Here is a 20,479-nt window from a genome sequence, read left to right as displayed (position 1 = left end):
AAGTCCAGAATTGGTCTCAATAATAGCTGGTAGAACAAGATCTGAAGAAGGAGGAGATTGGTGGAGTGAACCTACCTTGACTCCCCCATTACAAGTTAGGCCCGGTCGTTTCCCGAACGTACAGGGCAGGAATTCAACTGATGACCAGCAGCCGCACAATATAGACACAGTCTTCCCTGTAGTCTTCTTGACCGCTCCTCAGGAGTGAGTCGAGACCTATTTATCTGCATAGGCTCATCCGAAGTTAAAGACTGGGACTGTGCCGGAGGCATAGGCCGCAACGGTGTGCGGAGATCACTGCGATTCTTCTCACTGTTCCGTTCACGTATACGGGAATCAATTTTAGTACACAAGGAAATCAAATCGTTCAGCTGCGGAGGAATATCTCGAGTGGCAAGTGCATCCTTAATGCGATCTGAAAGACCATGCCGGAAGACAGTCACCAATGCCTCGTTATTCCACTCAACCTCTGATGCCAACGTCTGGAATTGGATAATGTATTGACACATACTCCGGTTGCCTTGTCTGAGTTGAATCAAATCTGAAGAGGCCGAAGTTGAGCGCCCAGGTTCATCAAAGATGCGCTTGAAAGTTGAGAGGAACTCTGGGTAATTACTAAGCAAAGTGTCTGCACGCTCCCACAAAGGAGAAACCCAAGCCAGGGCAGGACCAGTCAGCAGGGATATTATATAGGCGATCTTAGTCCGTTGCGTTGGGAAGTTGTGGGGTAGCAGTTCAAATTGTATTTCACACTGGTTAATAAACCCTCGACACAGCTTGGGATTGCCATCATACTTGGCGGGTGCAGGAAGATGCAGGTGAGAGACTGGAGTCAGAACTACTGGAGGAACGGACTCGGAAGAACTGAAAGCTGGCACTGGAGTAGACACTGGAGGCACAGAAGCAGTAGGAAATGATTGTTGCAGACGATCCAGACGCGACGACATTCCTTGCAGAAACTCGATAACTTGTCGTTGGGCGGCCTCCTGACTGTCTAACCGAGAAGACAAGCTCTGGAAGGCCCCTGTACCCACATTCTGACCTCCGTCCGGGTCCATGGGCCTTGGACTAACTGTCAGATCTGGGGTTAGTGATGTTCCCGGTGTTGGTGCTTGTGGGTCAGTGGTGGAAGGAAGGATTAGTCGTGGAGGCGAGATGAAGTTTCTGCGCATGTGCGCTGGTATTTATTATTGAAGATGCAGACAGGCAATATGGCAATTGAAACAAATGGTAGGAGCAATGGAAATAATCAGCGTGGAAGCTGAGAGTCCAAACAGTAAGGCAAGCAGTATAAGTCCAGTAAACAACACAGGAAATGCCAGTAATGCTGCAGCAGTATAAACCAGGTTTGCTTGGCAGGAGACTTATACACTGATAATCTTCAGCACCAGATGGGTTAACAGGCTGGATAGCTCAGGTTGTTGCTCAGGTGCTTGCTGGTGATTACACCTGCTGGAAGTCTCTGCTGCACTTGGAAATGGCAGCTTGTACTGCAGCTTGGAACCTGGAGTCTGGTTGCTGGGAGCAGTAGTTCCACGGAGGGTAACTGGAGCAGAGAATCAGGAACTTAGAAAAACCAGCAGGAGATTATTGACTGGAGGAATCACACAGGGAGACGAGCAGGAACAGGTAACTGTGTCAGAACAAGGGAACTGAACTGAGACAGAGCCAGGATACTTGTTGCTGGTAGCGACTTGTAGTCCAAGGCAAGGCTAGCTGGGAATAGCTGATCTTTGTACCAGAGGGTTTGCAGTCATTGGTGGAGCGTATCAAGGGGGGCGTGGCCATGCTCAGCACCTAAGCAACAGGGACACTAGGAAGCAGGTGAACTGGAGTGCTCCAGCGTGAGAGAGGTAACAGTGCTGTATGCCGGTTCATGACACTAATAATCCATAGATGTGTGGTATATTTTAAAACACTCCTTTATACATAGGCCGGGTTTGTCGGGGCAAGTTTCACAGTGGAAAATAGTATCCTTTCTTATTCCCTTTTTATAGCAAACTTTGCACCTTTTTTGTGTCCTGCCCTTTCTTGCAGTGGAGGGGATTTCGTTAGGAAAATGCTGCCCTGGTACAATACGGGGGCCAGTACTAGAAGTACTGGCCCTCTGCCTGCTGGTTCCCAAATATTAGGCCCTTTATGACTTCCTCTTGAAAGTGCATAAATGTCCCCCTCTGGCTGGTAGAACGGAATAGCACGTAAGCGTTATACAGTGCCATCTGGATGATATAAACGGCCAGCTTCTTGTACCAGATTTTTGTTTTCCGCAGGGCACTGTACGGCTTCAGTACCTGATCTGAAAGATCCACTCCGCCCATGTACTTATTGTAATCTAGGATACAATTAGGTTTTGAGGTGTGGGTACTGGTACCTCGTACAGGGATGGAGGTGGTACTGTCTCCATGAATTGTTGTCAGTATAAGGACATCCCTCTTGTCCTTATATTTGACCAACAACATATTTTCGGTGGATTGTGCCCTGCTTTCACCCCTTCTCAGTACTTGGGCAATGTGCGTTTTTGGGAGGCCTCTTTGGTTCTTGCGCACAGTACCGCAAGCTGCTGTACCTCTTGAACCAAGGGCCTTAAACAGGGGGATGCTAGTGTAAAAGTTATCCACATAGAGGTGATAACCTTTATCCAGGAAGGGGTGCACTAAATCCCAGACAATTTTTCCACTAACACCTACGAGGGAGGGGGGGCATTCTGGCGGTTCAATTCTTGAATCCTTCCCTTCATATACCCTAAAGCTGTGGGTGTACCCTGAGGTGCTTTCACACAGTTTATACATTTTTATGCCATACCTTGCCCTCTTACTGGGAAGGTACTGGCGGAATTTAACCCTTCCTTTAAAATGTATAAGGGACTCGTCGATACAAATAAATTTTTCAGGGATGTACATCTCTGCAAATTTGGCACTGAAATGATCAATGACCGGCCTGACTTTGAATAGCCGGTCAAAGGTGGGATCATCTCTGGGTGGGCACTGTGCATTATCGGTGTAATGTAAAAATTTAAGGATTATCTCAAAACGAGTCAGAGTCATGGCCATAGGGTAAAGTGGGGTGCTGTACAGAACATCTGTACTCCAATATTGCCTAATTTCTGTTTTTTTTACTATGCCCATATGTAACACCAGACCCCAAAACGTCATCATCTCTACTGCATCTACAGGGGTCCACCTAGCAAATGATGACGTGGGGTTTTGAGCAATAAACTGCTGGGCATATAAATTACTTTGGTCCACCATTAAATTTATAAAATCATCAGAGAAAAATAATTTGAAAAAGTCAATTTCTCTGAGACCTGTTGAATCAAATTGGATTCCTGGGATGGCCAAAAACTCAGGAACCTGGGGCTCAAAATTGTCTGGTGGTGGGGTCCATACGGGATCAATCATTTGGGGGGGGGGTCTCAGCTGCTCTACGGGGGCGTCTTTGAGGGGGTCCCTCATCACTAGAGGAGGAAGAGGAACTTAAGATGAATCCTTCAAATTCCCCGCTTGCATCACTGGCTGTGTCAGAGTCAGAGGCAAGCATGGCATATGCCTCCTCCGCTGAATACATTCTTCTGGATGACTGGGATGACATTTGGGATGACATTTGGGATGCCATTTTTATTTTTGTGTTTCTGTAAGTGTAATGTTTCAACACGTGTATAGTGTAGGGGGGGTACAAACTTTATTTCAACACGGGGGGTATGTAGTGTGTATGTAGTGCAGAAAAAAAAATACTTTATACAGGAATTTGATCCCAATAAAAAAAAAAGGGGTAAAAAAAAAAAAAAGGTCCTGCGCCAAAAATTGAGCACAGATGTTGGTCAGTAACGTCCGTCACTGAACAGCACTCAAAGGCAACAGGAGACCCACAAAAGCAACGTGGGTGTAAAAACAATTAAAAAAATAAATAAACCACAGCACTCTCCAAAAAAAAAAAAAACAATTTAAAAAAACTGCAGAAAAAAAATGATATCAACCCTGTGCCAAAAATGCTGTTCAGTGATGTACGTCACTGATCAGTGGCCACAGGACACCCACAAAAGCAACGTGGGTGTAATAAACCACAGCACTCTCCAAAAAAAAAACAATTTAAAAAAACTGCAGAAAAAAAATGATATCAACCCTGTGCCAAAAATGCTGTTCAGTGATGTACGTCACTGATCAGCGGCCACAGGACACCCACAAAAGCAACGTGGGTGTAATAAACCACAGCACTCTCCAAAAAAAAAAAACAATTTAAAAAAACTGCAGAAAAAAAATGATATCAACCCTGTGCCAAAAATGCTGTTCAGTGATGTACGTCACTGATCAGCGGCCACAGGACACCCACAAAAGCACCCACAAAAGCAACGTGCGTGTAAAAACAAAACCCCACTGCAATCCCCCCCCCCCCAAAAAAAAAACTGCAGATCAGTGATGCAGTGATGCGACACTGATTAGCAGTGAGGGGCAGCAGGCAGACAACTGTGGGTGCAACCTGACAGGGTATATATAAAAAAAAAAAACCCTGGACCCCCAAAAAGTTGCTGATCAGTTAATTTAAACTGATCAGCACAAAAGGGGGGGCAGTAGTCAGTTGCACAGGCAGCACAACCTTTGGTGCAACTGACAGGTATATATATATATAAAAAAAAAAAAAAAAAATTGCTGATCAGCATAGATATACTGATCAGCACAAAAGGGGTGCAGCAGACACAAAATATAGCACTCTCTATCACTCTCTATCACTCTCTGTCACTCTCTGTCACTATCTGTCACTATCTCTCACGATCTGTGACTCTATGACACTGCAGCAGCAGGACACAGGAAGTCACAAGATCCAGGAAGCATCCAGCTGCTGGCAGCACGCTACCAGCGGTGATCAGCGGTGATCAGGTAAGTATCAGGCAAGGTTCAGGTATGTATATCACGACAGAGTGGCCGGTGACCGCTCTGCACGCAATTCCAGACCGGAATGGCGTCTGCAGCGCAGTCACCGTTAGTTTAAATGACGCGCCTTGGCTGTGATTGGTCCGTCGGTCCGACGGACCAATCACAGCCTTGGGGGCAGGTGGGGTGAGGTGGGGTGAGGTGTGGTCATCACCGGTGACCCCCTCATGCCCCCTCACACACGGCGGTGATTGATCCCTGTGTTACCGAGCGTCTGATTCGCCGGTAACACAGGAAAACGCTGCGACTGGCTGTTCACATTGAACAGCCAATCACAGCAATCGCCGACGGGGGGGAGGCATCGCCACCCCCCCTGGGCATGCAGGGACATGTCTGCTGTCAGGGACAGCAGACATGTTTAAACTGTCCCCGCGTCTATAGACGCGGGGACAGTTTAAAGTCATGACGTATATATACGTCATGTGTCGGGAAGTACATCCCGGCCATGACGTATATATACGTCAAATGTCGGGAAGGGGTTAATAATGCAGATAGACTTGTCAGATCTAAAGGGTTATAGACACTGGAAGCTACAACCATTTTGGCTCTCACAGGTCAACCAAGCTGAGATTGAACAAGAGATAGTGGCTATCTTTGAATCAAATGAGGGGTCAGCCCCAAGTTCCTGTATATGGGATACCTTTAAAGCCTTTACTCGAGGTATATTTATAAAAAAAATTGCATATCATAAAGGGTTCCACCGGGCGAAGGCACGTAAGATGGAGGAGTGTACCATAGAACTAGAAAATGTATATTTAATAAGTAAACTAGACTCAGACAAACAGGAATGGCAAAATATGCAGGCCAAGTGGTTAGAGTACCTTCAAGAGGTAAATTATAGAAGGCTCCAGTCACAAGCACATCAGTGGTATTCTAATTCGGATAAGGGGGGAAAACTACTGGCATTCCTATCTAGAACAGATAAGCCAACTAACGTAGTAGTTAAGATCGTGACGAAGCAGGATGAGATATTGACCACGACCCCTAAAATAGCGGATGAGTTTGTCGCCCATTTCGGAAAGGTATACCAATCCAACGTGTCGCTGAATAGGGAAGTACTTGGAAAGTTTTTGGAGGATCTTGAGCTCCCACGTCTATCCTTAGAAGACCAGGAATTCCTGGATAGGCCTATAGCTCTGGAGGAAATTGAAAATGTAATTAAGTTTTTACCCACAGGTAAAGCCCCTGGCCTCGACGGCTTGCCAGCCGAGGTCTATCAAAAATATGCTAACATTTTAGCCCCACGCTTAGTCACCCTTTGCCAAGATATATCGCGGGAGGGGGAACCCTCAGCTTCAATGGCTGATGCCTCTATGGTCTTCATATTAAAAAAAGATAAAGATCCGACCAGAGTCGATTCCTATAGACCTATCTCGCTAATATCAACTGATGCGAAGATCATAGCAAAAATTTTGGCTAATAGACTGAGCCAAATAACCCACAGTAATACACCATGACCAATCAGGGTTCATGAGTGGAAAATCCACATCTATTAATCTAAGACGGGTATTTACATACATCCAGCATGCTAAGGTAAGGGGAGGGCGCGCCGCAGTAGCTTCATTCGACGCAAACAAAGCGTTCGATTCGGTCAAGTGGAGCTACTTTTGGTGCACACTAAGAGCCTTTGGTTTTGGCCCAGTTTTTATAGGATGGTTGAAGTCACTATATAAAAACCCAAGGGCCAGGGTCTCTATTAATGGATATACATCCTCCTTTTTCCCATTGAATAGAGGAACCCGACAGGGTTGCCCGCTCTCCCCCTTCATATTTACAGTCGCAATTGAGCCCCTCGCATGCCTTTTAAGATCAATGTTATATGGCCAGGATCCGGCGAGGGAAAATAGATATAACCTGGTGTCACTTTACGCAGACGATCTATTGGTCGGACTGGCAGATCCAGAGCAGGATATTCCCGTGGTAGTGGAACAACTTAACATATTTGGGAACTTCTCGGGGCTAACAGTAAACTGGGATAAATCCCATTTGTTAATGTTGGGTAAAGATTCCCAGGAGGGGGGCCAGCATACGACCCTCTAGTGAAAACGCAGGGGTTCAAATATCTAGGGGTAGTGGTAACAGGTAAAACAGAAGAATATCTTAGAGATAACATCTATCCAGTTATCCAAGAGACAAGATTAAAATGTAGGAGATGGGCCAGACTCCCTCTTACAGTAATGGGACGTGTCAACCTGATAAAAATGGTCATTCTCCCTAAAATCCTCTATCTTATACAACATTCTCCCATTTATATAAAGGATGAATGCTTTAGAAATCTTATTAGTATTCTATCCTCATTTATATGGGGCAACAAACGGCCCAGGGTCAAATTGGCTACCCTATGGAGAAGTCGAGAAACGGTCATTCTCCCTAAAATCCTCTATCTTATACAACATTCTCCCATTTATATAAAGGATGAATGCTTTAGAAATCTTATTAGTATTCTATCCTCATTTATATGGGGCAACAAACGGCCCAGGGTCAAATTGGCTACCCTATGGAGAAGTCGAGAAACCGGGGGACTGCCACTCCCTAATTTTAAAAGATACTATATGACGGCCCAATTAGTGCACCTTGGCTCATGGATACAGGAAAACGAGTATACCTCGGATCTATATAGATTGTTAAAATGTATAGACCCCTATATAACTCATCTCCAGACACTGCTTAGGGGTACGGCTCAGAGAAAATACCCGGGAATCATCATGCAGGCTATAAAATATGGAATATAGTCAATAAAATGGGCAAGTACAAGGGGGTGGACCCAGATTCTTCATTTCTCCTCTCGCCGTCAGCCAAGGAGGTCTATAAACAGCAAGGCGGAAAACTATGGTTCCAATATGGGATCAACACTCTGGGTCGTCTTCATCAAAATAATAGCTTTAAGTCGTTTGATCAATTGCAGAGCGAGTACTTGCTCCCCAGATCAATGTTCTATAGAGGGATGAAGGGATGGCTACAGGATACACCGGCCAAGGTGTTCCTGAAAACCCTGACCGAGAAAAAGCGGGTATCAAAAACATATAAGTTCCTGATCATAATCGAACAGGAAGAGGGGCTACCGCAGCTCAGGCAAAAATGGGTTCAAGATCTCCCATCCCTAACTGAGAGACAATGGCAGAGAGCTCTGGCGACTCCGAGGTGGGCGACAAACTCAATCCGCATCCAACAAGTCCAGTTTAACATACTCCACAGGACATACATAACTCCGACAGGACTACAAAAAATGGCAGGGTCAGCTTCAGATAGGTGTCCTAAGTGTGGGGAGTTGGGGGCTGCTTTTTGGCACCTGTTATGGTCTTGCAATATAGTAGCCCAATTTTGGGATAAAATAAGCCAGGTCTTGGTTGACATGGGGATACCACGAGACATTCTCACGGCCAAAAACATGGTTCTAGGAACCTGGCAAGAAGAACCCATATCTAGAGAGCAGAGCTCTCTTCTATTAATGCTCACGGCCTCGGCCAAATTGATAATTGCACGGCACTGGATGGCAAAGACAGCCCCGGTTTTTATAGAATGGATTAACTTAGTTAACGTGGTATATGAGCACGAAAAATTTCACTACGCCTCTAATGGGGATCACATTAAATTTCACGGTATTTGGAATCAGTGGTACCACTCTAAATGGTACAAATTTGTTAGAGCATAATTAAAAGAATATTGGGAAGGGGGGAAGAAAAAGGAAAAAAAAAAAGGGGGGGGGGGGGGTATTATATATTATATACCAAGGCACAGTATTCTTTCCTTATGTTGTTAGGAAAGTCATATGCGTACACTTATTTATCTTTGTCTTTTTTCTCTTTTTTTTATTATGTGTATATTTCTTTTTTAGTCACTCAAGTATTCTTTTTCTTTTTTTTTTTGTATTTCTGTCACAGTGATCATTGGGCAGCCCTAACTATGGCTTCTATCTAAAAGTGTCCCGTGTTATACGATACCATCAAAGTAAAGGGTGTTAGAGTCCCCTGTATAAATGTCCAAGTCGTGTTAAACTGGGGAAGGTGAAATGACGATGCAAGATCCTAGTAACACTTAAAAAAAAAAAAAAGAAACTCGCAGATAAAATATACGCCACCCTGTTCTGAATCCTCCCCGGAATCATCCGTCCCTAATGTCCCCCTCTCACTTAATATCTATGTATATACCCCTCGTGGTTATGTGAATAGCTAATCCGGGTAAAACTAAAAAATAAAAACAGAGGGGAACGTTACCCTCCCCCCCCTGCACCCTGCTCCCCTAGTAAATACAAGGAAGATATCCCATATGGTTTAGGGGAAGCAGATATGGAATTGGTAATGCAACGTGTAATGTATGGTTTATATGTATGTAACGTGCTGTTCCCATCCCCTCAGGAGGGACACTGGCTCAGCCAGTATTGTTCCCAACCCCTCAGGAGGGACACTGGCTCAGCCAGTATTGTTCCCACCCCCTCAGGAGGGACACTGGCTCAGCCATTTCTGTTCCCGTCTCCTCAGGAGTGAGTCGGGCTCAGCCAGTTCTGTTCCCATCCTCTCAGGAGGGACACTGTCTCAGACAGTTCTGTTCCTATCCCCTCAGGAGGAACATGGTCTAAGCCAGTTCTGTTCCCATCCCCTGAGGAGGGACACTAGCTCAGCCAGTATTGTTCCAAACCCCTCAGGAGAGACACAGGCTCAGCCAGTTCTGTTCCTACCCCGTCAGGAGGGACACAGGCTCAGCCATTTCTGTTCCCGTCTCCTCAGGTGTGAGTCGGGCTCAGCCAGTTCTGTTCCCATCCTCTCAGGAGGGACACTGTCTCAGACAGTTCTGTTCCTATCCCCTCAGGAGGAACATGGTCTAAGCCAGTTCTGTTCCCATCCCCTGAGGAGGGACACTAGCTCAGCCAGTATTGTTCCAAACCCCTCAGGAGAGACACAGGCTCAGCCAGTTCTGTTCCTACCCCGTCAGGAGGGACACAGGCTCAGCCAGTTCTGTTCCCATATCCTCAGGAGTGAGACGGGCTCAGTCAGTTCTGTTACTATCCCCTCAGAAGGGACACAGGCTCAGACAGTTCTGTTCCCATCTCCTCGGGAGTGAGACGGGCTCAGTCAGTTCTCTTACTATCCCCTCAGGACTCGGGACACAGGCTCAGACAGTTCTGTTACATGAACAGCAACAACATTATCCTCAGATCTAGCAAACCAGAAAGTGCACCACTGAGCTCCATACCTTTGAATTTAATAATATTCCAGTATATGGAGCCCCAATTACAAGGTCATTGAATAGTGTTTGTTTTCAAACATTGTATCTTAGATCAGTAAGATTGTCACATATTGTTACTGTTGCTTACACTGTGTATTTTATATATGAAAAAAAATGAGAGTCACAAGTGTTTATGAATGTTATAAATTGCTACTGCTGGTAATAATTTCAAGTTCCTGGAGCAGGGAAACTATTTTACAAGTATTTCAGTGTAATAAAAAAGAAACATTTGGTACTTAATGTCTGTGTGATACAGTATATCCTGAACTTCGCGTGAACATGTTGTGTGTGCATTTGTACCCATCTTACACAGGGCCGGCGCCACCACTAGGCAGCCTTAGGCATTTGCCTAGGGCGCCGGCCACTGGAGGGCGGTACTGAGCTGCAACCAGTGCCGCCCGTCGCATGAGGAGCAACAGCAGCAGCAGAGCTCCCGCCGAGGAGAGCAGGAGAAAGCTGAAGCAGCTGCCAAGACTCCAGCTATTCAGTAGGTGTGTGTGCCATACGCCCCCACCTTCCCCTTTCCTCGCTGGTAGACATCTTTGGTGGGGGTATCGGCCGCAACAAACCCACCCCGGGAGCCCGCCCAGCCCATGGATTATGATCAGCAGGCGTGGCGGCCGTGGAAACAGGGGTGGCATCCTGTAGGTTTGCCTAGGGCGCCTAGATGCCTTGCACCGGCCCTGATCTTACATCCATTATAGATACACCAGTGCCATAGTCACTCTCTCTCATGATAAGATGCTGTGTGCATGCGTGGGAGGGACAGCAGGACATCAGTGCCCGATAAATGGGACTGTCCCACCAATGCCGGGGTGGTATGATGTATGAACATATGATTTTCCCTGGTGCATGCTTATATATGTGGATTCCTTACTCTTTTTTTCTCAGCTATCTCTGATAACTGGTGGACAACAGATTCTGATACCGGTGCCAATTATCAGATTATGGCGGATTCGGCCATTACCTGGTACCAGGCGCGGAAAAGCTGCAAGCAGCAAGATGCCGAGTTACTAAGTATAACTGAGCTGCATGAGAAGACTTACATCTCAGGTGAGACTTTGCTGGAAGCAGATTTGGTGGGGTCACATCTTCACATACATTTCCCTTGTAAGTGTGTCCATCACCTACATGTAGTAGAGGGAGCAATTGTAGGAACTGGATTACAATATACTATAAAGCAGAGGCATCACTAAGGTCACACTCGTCTACTCTCCAGTGGTGCTGAGAGTCGGTCTGGATGACCCCCCCCCTCTCCATAGCCCAGCAGACATGGTTAAGTGCTGGGCTGAGGTGTTCCAGGGAGGCTGCTGCCAATGAGCACAGCTGTCTCCTTTGCCTGTCTTTGCTGGGATTACAGTGATCACACACATACGGTAGCTGCAGCAGAGGCGTAACTCTGGGAGGCAATGGAGTCATCTGCCGCCGGGCTCCTGCTCCCAAGGGGGCACCTCTCCTCCCCTGCCTGTTTGAATCAGTTAATTGAAAGCCATCACCTGTATTAGAACCCATGACCTGTCTTACTGTAGACAGACACCTTACTAATTGAGATTTTGGGGGGCACCAATATTTATCTTGCCTTCGGGCAACTGGGATGAACCTATGCCACTGAGCTGCGGAGCCATACAGTCAGTGCTATTTTTCAGCAGGAACTCAGTTCCTGAACCTCTTATTACAGTAGATATGATATAATCAGGAACCCAGTTCCTGAACCTGTCCTGGGCCAAAATGTACTTTTCATTAGATAAGTTTTATTTTAAAGTCCCCTGCGAGCGCCTTTGTTTCTAAAGACAATATGGGGGCTATTCATATTCAATCGGTCCCCCCGCGCATTCACGCGGGGGACCGATTGTTTGCTACTGCACAGGTGCATAGGTTGTATGCGCATGTGCAGCCGCTGTGGAGCTCGCACACAGAAGTCTAGGCGGGGGCGTGGAGGGGCGTGGGCTGTGCAATTTGCATATTGGAATGCCCATCGTTTCATGGGCATTCCCATGCAAATTTCCTGGTGACAAGGGTGCAGGGGGTGGGCATCGGATGTCAGCTGCCATTCCTGTCTTTGGACAGGGCATCCGAAGGTCTGAGACACCATAGAGCTGTCTCAGGACTGCAAGCGCTGTAGAAATCATTAGATGGTCGCCGCAAATAGTACATTTGCGGATGATCATGCAAATAATACATTTGCATGACTTCGGGAGGGGCAGGCGGCTGTGCGGGCAATGGGCTGTCCTTTGTGGTAAATCATCCATTAGTGGCCATGCAGGGGCTCATGCGTGCGAGGGGGCGGCCGGCACTGCAGATAGCGGCCGGCATCTGATGGACTTGCAAGGCTGTGAAATTCAGCCTTGAGAGTCAACCAGAATAAGGGCCTATATACATCTCTCTCTCTGTATTTTATTTCTGCAACCCACCCCCAAACCCAGAGTTCCTGGACCTATTTTCCCAGAAAAATAGTACTGCATACAGAAGTACAGACAAATCTCTAGTCCACACCAGTTACACCACAGCACAGCAAACTTGCCCTCATTTAAAACCCATTTCAGGGAGATTGTGAAAGCATCCCAATCAGGCGTATGGGCATGACTGTGCCTATAAAACACTGGTCATTCCCCTGCATCCGCCCCATGCCTGCTTTCTGTCCACCCATGCTCCAGGGGTTTGCAAATTCGCACATGCACAAATCCAAACACCGGCCGGGGACCGAATTGGGCCCGCAGTGAGCGGTTCTGAATCACCCCATATATATATATATATATATATATATATATATATATAAACCCAGAGGTCCTGACATCGCACATCTTTTTGGAAGAGCTGTCCTTTGAGGCACTAATCCCACAGTGCAGCATGCCCCCACAGTGATGGAAATGGGAGGCGTGGCTTGCTTTTGCATCATTCTTTTGAAGCCACGCCCCTGCTAAAAAAATCATACCCCTGCAAAAAGTGTATAATTTAAAAACACAGATGCCGGGAGACATGAAACCGTCCCAGATAGGAGGTATGGGAGATGGGAGGAACGCTTGTGATCAGGGAGATGAAAGACCTATTATAAGACACTGTAATTATTTGTTCAGTGGTTCCCAAATCACAGCACCACTGAATACCAGATTTTTTTTCATGGCACCCCTAGGACAAAGGTTTCTCGTTGATGAAAGCAGAAAAAAATACAGTATTAACTTAAGAAAGAATAAAAAGTTTATATCTCATCCTGTTTCAGTTATGTGGTAAAGGACAGGATTCACTTATGTTTTTCCACATTTTACCTATTACATTGGTCATAAATAGTTTTTCCTTGGACATGGACCACGAATCCAGGGCCCTGCAAGTACCCTAAGGCCCCCCAGGGTGCCACAGCACACAGTTTGGGAACCACTGGTTTAGGTATTAAAAAAGGATTTTGAAAATGATTGCATATGACTTTTGATTTCACCAGACATTATATGGCAATGAGGTTACCAGAGAAGCAGGTAGAGTTATATAACAAATAAAGCAAAAGAATAAACAGATACCCCCCACTGAAAGAGGAACCCCCCCCCCCCACACACACACACACACACGACAATTTGAAGTTGACCACAGGGGTGGGGTATATTTTACCAAAATGCATAATGTCGACATGGTCGTAATGTTGACATACTTGGCATGTCAACATAGATCTTTATTCATTCATCATGTTAACAGTATATGAATGGGGCTTAGATTGCAACCGATAATTCTAAACATGGGCCCTTATTCTGGTTGACTTGCAGTGCTGCTACATTCACAGCCTTGCGAGTCCCTGAGATGCCGCCCGCCACTCGCAGGTCATAATTACCTACTTTGTCGCTGCCCTTTCCAGGAGAGGGCAGCCAGCTCAGGGGGGTGGTGGGGCCACTGGGAGTGAAAAGGGGTGGGGTGGGGGTGGACCCACATGAGTGGCTACTTGTCTGTAGGCGTGGCCAGAGCGAACACCCAATTTTAGCAACGCCCCAATGTGCAATGAGATTTATAAGGTATTGCACTGCGGTGGGTGGGCTTAAATGGCGCAATTTGCATCATTTAACCCATTAAATCCCCGCCGGGGGGGGGGGGTCACGGACGCTTTCCGGGAGGGTTGCCCATCTTTCCAGGCAATCTTGTCGCAGGTCCACCCCCGCCAACCATCTGGAAGGTGCACGCATATCTTAATGATTCTCAGGTCACTTAAGTATATGTAGACACTCAACAGGATCTGGTGATGTCAGCTGCCTACCCCCCGCACCCGCATCACAGGGTGATTTGCATGGGAACGCCCAGCTTTTCATGGGCGAATCCCCCGACCAAGTAAGGTGTAAAATGGAGTTACATTAGGAAGCATCAGCTGTTTTGAAAGTGTTAAGTGGGTGGGAGGTAATATTGAGGATGTTAGATACACACACACAGTATATTTAAACACATTCTAATATTTTAATACATGGGTGGGGTATATTTTGTCAACATTCATAATGTTAACATGGTTGCAATGTTGACATGGACCCCATGAACATTTATCATCTCAACAGCGACTAAATGTCAACATGATTAGTTCATGATCATAATGTCCCAGATAGTCCCGAGGGGACTTTGCATGGCAGGTCTTTAGCAGTATCTTCCAATGATGATCTCAGGATGACCCTAAACCTATCCCTCCTATTAATGTTAACCAACACTACCCCTACACAAAAATACTAACCCTCCCTCCCCCGTATCCCAATCCTAAAAATTCCCCCTGCTTCAATACACTAACCCTCCCCTCTCATAGCCTGTGCAGATGTAATATCATATCATTAGACATTGCGATGTTGACATAATGAATATAAAAAATATAAGCACAGACATTGTGCCTACATCCCATGATACAGTAATTAGCACCTGAAGGAAACTTTCAAATCTTGCTCAGCTTGGAAAAATATACGCAGCTTGTCCTTATCTAGGCAACATACTGTAACATTATATGTGCTCTACGGAGCATCAGTAATTCTACCAGTATTCCAGTAATACCCAACAACAATGTGGTAAATGGTAGCAACACAACCAAATGAATTAGGGAGTGAAGGGTCAGTGTCAGGAATGTAATTCCCAGTATTCAGAGACTACAGAGTTTAGAAATAAAAACATATAAATATATGTTCTTTGGGATTACACTATACATGATCCTTTCTATAATATTTGCTTTTTTTCAATAGGAATAACCAAGGATCTCACAGCAGCCTTATGGGTTGGACTCAGTCTGGGCTTTAACGCAGGCTGGCGATGGGACAATGGAAGTCCATTTCGATATCTGAACTGGGCACCTGGTGAGTATCTCTGTTTTTTTTTAATGTAAAATTTATAAACCTGCTGTATTCTATTTGCTAAAGTTGTAGCCATTTGTATTTGGGTGTCGTATTAACCTTCTGCCAAATAAGTACGAGTCCCCAGCATCGTACAGATCTGTCAGATCTGTGTGATGCTGCCCTGTGTAAAAAAAAATAAGTAAAATCTATATAATAAATTGAAAAGTGTCTGTGTGTGCACGCACGTTTCTGTCGCATTGCAGACACACCGTGGCACTCAGAGCCACCAAATTCAGCAACAAGGTACCTCTGGACCCGGTGGTGTGCACCTCTAAGCCGTTTTTTGGGAAATTTCACAAAAACCACCAAGGTTCAATTTGCCTTCATTCATGATCTGGAAAAGGATTGACGATCTGGGAAATAGATGAAGAAGGAAAAACACCACACCTGGGGCAAAATGTAACAGAGTTCGATTTTTTAGACATGTGCGATTTTTGGTCAAAACTGGCCTAAATTGCACGTTTCCCAAAAATCGTAATCGTGTGCGATTCACGGCAAAAAAATCACACTTTTTGCTGCGAAATCGCACATTTTGAAGTGGTGATTTTTAGTTACACTTCAATTCCCATCCAGATGGTTTCCCATTATAAAGTATACAAATCACACATGTAATAGGGTGTGATTTTTGGTAAACGTTACCAAAAATTGCAAAAAAATTAGACCAGGTTCTGACTGGCGAATTTGACAGAACCATACACAGATCATTGAGATCTGTGCATGGTTCTGTCTTTAAAAATGTGTAAAAATTTAAATGTAAAAAAAATGACATGGGGTCCCCCCTCCTGAGCATAACCAACCCCGGGCTCATTGAGCCGGGCCTGGTTCCAAAAATACTGGGGACAAAAAGCATAAGGGTCCCCCGTATTTCTGAAACCAGCCCCGGACTCTTGGACCGGTCCTGGTTCCAAAAATACGGAAATCTGGGGGTCCCCCATATTTTGAAACCAGCACCAGGCTCCAACAGCCCGGGGTGTCATGCCACAGCCGGGGGACACTTTTTACATAAGGTCCCCTGGCCATACCATGAGCACCGTGGCTGGTCAGCACCGTGGCTGGTCAGCCTTGGACAGGGTACCTGGGGGAGTGGTGACCCCCCCAATAAAGGGGTCCCCCCAGGCTTCACACGTCCAGGGCTGAAGCCCGGGGCTGTCACCAGCATCCATGGCCTTTGGACACCGGCCTGATAAATAAATCAGTTATACATAAAATTGCTTTATACAGGTGAACTACAAGTACCAGCAGGCCTCCCCCGCATTCTGGGACTTGGTGAACCACAAGTCCTAGAATGTGGGGCATTAATGGACCCACTGGGACTTGAAGTCCACCTGTAAAAAAAATGTTAAAATAAAACACACACACACAGAAAAGTACAACTTTCTTACATGCACACACCTCACTTTTACACCAACATACTTACCACACCAGGGTCCAGCGCTGCTTCCCTCCTCCCCAGCCAGCTCACCCCGAAATGACAGCGGGGTGTGCCGGCTTCCTGCGGTGCTGGTAACAGCTTCTATAGCACCGCCCCAGCGATATAGAGGCTGCTAGCGTCCTTGGCTCGATGCGTCTCCATGGATACGCTTTCAGACAATCAGGGCTGAGCTATGCATCTCCATGGAGACGCATCGAGCCAAGGATGCTAGCAGCCTCTATAGCGCTGGGACAGGCCAATTAGATATTAGAATACCCAGTGTTTCATGGGCATTCCCATGAGAACGCTGGGCGATCTCATACAAATGCTCTGATGATGCAGGTGGCGGGCAGCCACCTGCATCATCAGTGGATGTCAGCTGCCCCCCCTGTCCTCACACAGGATCAAGATACCTCTGGACCCGGTGGTGTGCACCTCGAAGCCGTTTTTGGGAAATTTCACTTAGAAATTTAAAAAACACCAAGTTTTAATTTGCCTTCATTGATGATCTGGGAAAAAGATTGACAATCTGGGAAACCGTTGACAAAGAAACAACTCCACACCTGATTTCACTGCTGTCATTGAGTATGAATGACACATGCTAACATTATGGTGAAGGCTTTAAACAATTAGGAATAATTGAGGATATACATAGACCACACATCACACATACACGTACACATTGTACACGCACACACACACACAGTACACCACATATGCACACATAGCACGCAACTCACACACTTACACATTGGACACACACAACAAAACACACACATAACACACCACATGCAGTACAACACAAACCCATATACACTATAACACACACCCAAAAACAGTACAACAAACACACAGAACACACACACTTAAACATTGTGCAGATACAGAAACACACAGAACACACACACTTAAGCATTGCCAGGATACGCACAGCACACTACACACACACACACACACACATATATATGTAGCGCACCTCACATTTGGCAGATACACATAACACAACACACACACATAACACACCACTCACGGTACAACATACACCCACATTTACTACAACACGCACCCAAAAACAGTACAATACACAGAACACACACACAAACATTGCACAGATACACACAGCACACTACACACACACACGTTTATACGTAGCACACCTTACGCACTTGCACATTGGGCAGATACACACAACACACACACATTACATACCTCTAATAGCACAACACACACCCACATTCACCACACACACCCAAAAAACAGTACAACACACAAAACACACACTTAAACACTGCACAGATACACAAAGGCACAACACACACATACACATAACATATATACATAGCACACCTCACACACTTACGCATTGGACAGATACATAAAACAGAACACACACAACCACATACACTACAACACACACACAAAAACAGTACAACACACACGCAAACACATTAAAAAATAATTTGCCTTTTACTTAACAGTCTAAACCGGCAAATAAAAACTGTACCTAATGTACCATTTTTTCTTATTTTCCCATATCCGTCTCTGCGCTCCCCAGCCAGTTGCACTGAGAAATCTTTGTCCTGGCCAATGTACTGTACCCATTGATCAATACAAAGTGGGTACACTGCACTCACCCTGTTAGTCAGTTGGATATTAGACACTGCTCTGCCTTAAGGGTTTCCCAGACTCTTTTGGTTCATAGATAATGTTTGGTCGATGGGCATGAGCGCTGCATGTATTTGTTTGAATGTTATGAGTGTAAGAAGTTGAAGAATAAGACTGAGATGAAGATATGTCACGTTATAATGTACAATTTACTCAATACATCATGAAATAAATATATGTACATAGAAGTACAATCAAGAAATGAAAGTAGGATTAAAAAATAAATTCTGATTCAAACTGATAATTGTTTGGATGGGGGTTGGTTGCGAAACAAATCAATAGGTGGAGGTGTGTATGGATATTGTGGGCATAATTGGTGTTTGGTACACCTACAGGGGTCCCCAGTTAATGAGCAATATTCACTACAGTGTTACCATAGGGGGATTTCCAATTGGGCTTCAGGCGGTCTTTTAGGGACCCTTTACAATCCCATTGGTCTCTTCTCCTGGAGCCTACGGTCTCCCTCAGTGATTGACTATCATTAAGGGAGACTGTAGGCTCAAGGAGAGAGACCTAAGGGATTGTAAAGGGTCCCTAAAATACCACCTGGACCCCAGTTGGGAATCCTGCTATGGTGACACTGTGACCATGACACTAGTGAAAATCCCTTCAATTGAGGACCCCCTGTAGGTGTACCAAACACCAATTATGCCCACAATATCCATACCCCCACCCCACCCCATCCAAACAACTATCAGTTTTAATCAGAACTTATTTTTTAATCCTACTTTAATTTCTTGATTGTACTTCTATGTACACTTATATTTTTTTTCATGATTTATTGAGTAAATTGTACACTTTGACATGGCAAATCTTTATCTCAGTCTTATTCTTCAACTTCTTACTCTCCAAACCTTAGCAATGCACCCATTTATGATTGCGATGGCTGGATCGGTGGATTGGCCCGGCAGGTGTAGGGAAGAATTTGGCCCATTGCACCCGTTCCCAGTGGTGCATTGCAGTGGTGCGGGTAGCGTGCGTCACGTCATGACGTCATGTGGCCAGGCCCGCGGGCCTACTCCCACACTCAGGGGCTGCCCCACTGTTTGGTAGAGACGCCCGGTGCATGTCTTTTACAGATCTCCAGACCTCAGAGACTGCTGCAGGCAGGATCGGTGAGGGGAGCGGCAGTGGCAGGTTATGGTGATTTTTTAATTTTAATTATGGCACGGTAAGTAATGCCCACCCCAGTCTCCACGCACTCAGCGCCTGTAATTACACACCCTAGAAACTGTACCATTGAAAGTATAGAAATGGAGGTTTGTCCACGTCCCTTTCTGATTTTGTTCCGATTTCTGACCCTCAGATGTTGATGTCATAGGTGCTAAATCTCAGGAGTGGATGTGGAAATCATCAACACATACAAGTTATCAACTCAGGAGCATTGTGTTTCAAACAACACCACCACACCTGATTTAATTGCCGGTATTGAGTATAAATGCAAACACATTCTAACATAATGGTGGAATCTATAACAAATTACAATCTTAGGTCTTTGGCACAGCATACTGTAAAATTAAATTTTTCAGCAATTTTGGAAATAAAAAACCCCCAAGGTTTTCCTGGGCAACGTCGGGTGGGTCAGCTAGTAATAAAATAAACAACACTTTTTAAAGTGAAGTATCTCTCTCTAAAACCCTAGCAATACAATCTATCCCCTTTTCATGAGGGTGTATAAGGAATGGAGGTCTATGGTCCCCCAACTAAAATTTTCTTTCCACTGTATAGCCTCCATGGCCTGAAAGATTGCTGTGGAATCCCTTACATACAATTTCAGGTTCAACACATATCTGTTAATATGAACATCAACATGGATAACAATGTGCTCCCTAGGGTGCACGGACAGGCGCTACCACGGGTGCTGTGCCAAGAGCTGCCACTTAAAAAGGGGTAGTCAGCCCCGAAGAAACCAGAGTGAACAA

The 20,479-nt window shown here is 45.5% G+C and overlaps 1 protein-coding gene across 3 annotated transcripts in view; it reads left to right on the top strand.

The window, feature by feature from the left end:
- LOC146081227 (macrophage mannose receptor 1-like) overlaps window positions 1-20,479 on the top strand; it is a 610,592-nt gene that overhangs the window by 95,488 nt on the left and 494,625 nt on the right. For all 3 annotated transcript variants that reach the window (XM_083189333.1, XM_083189332.1, XM_083189334.1), the window contains exons 4-5: window positions 11,040-11,201; window positions 15,332-15,442. In XM_083189333.1, the coding sequence (XP_083045459.1) occupies window positions 11,040-11,201; window positions 15,332-15,442 (273 nt within the window). The remainder of the gene's footprint in view (window positions 1-11,039; window positions 11,202-15,331; window positions 15,443-20,479) is intronic.

Source organism: Crinia signifera, chromosome 5, assembly GCF_055691185.1.
Source record: "Crinia signifera chromosome 5, ASM5569118v1, whole genome shotgun sequence".
In the NCBI taxonomy this organism is placed as follows: Eukaryota; Metazoa; Chordata; class Amphibia; order Anura; family Myobatrachidae; genus Crinia; species Crinia signifera.
Note: the sequence above shows the minus strand (reverse complement) of the source record. Positions and strands in the feature narration are given on the sequence as shown.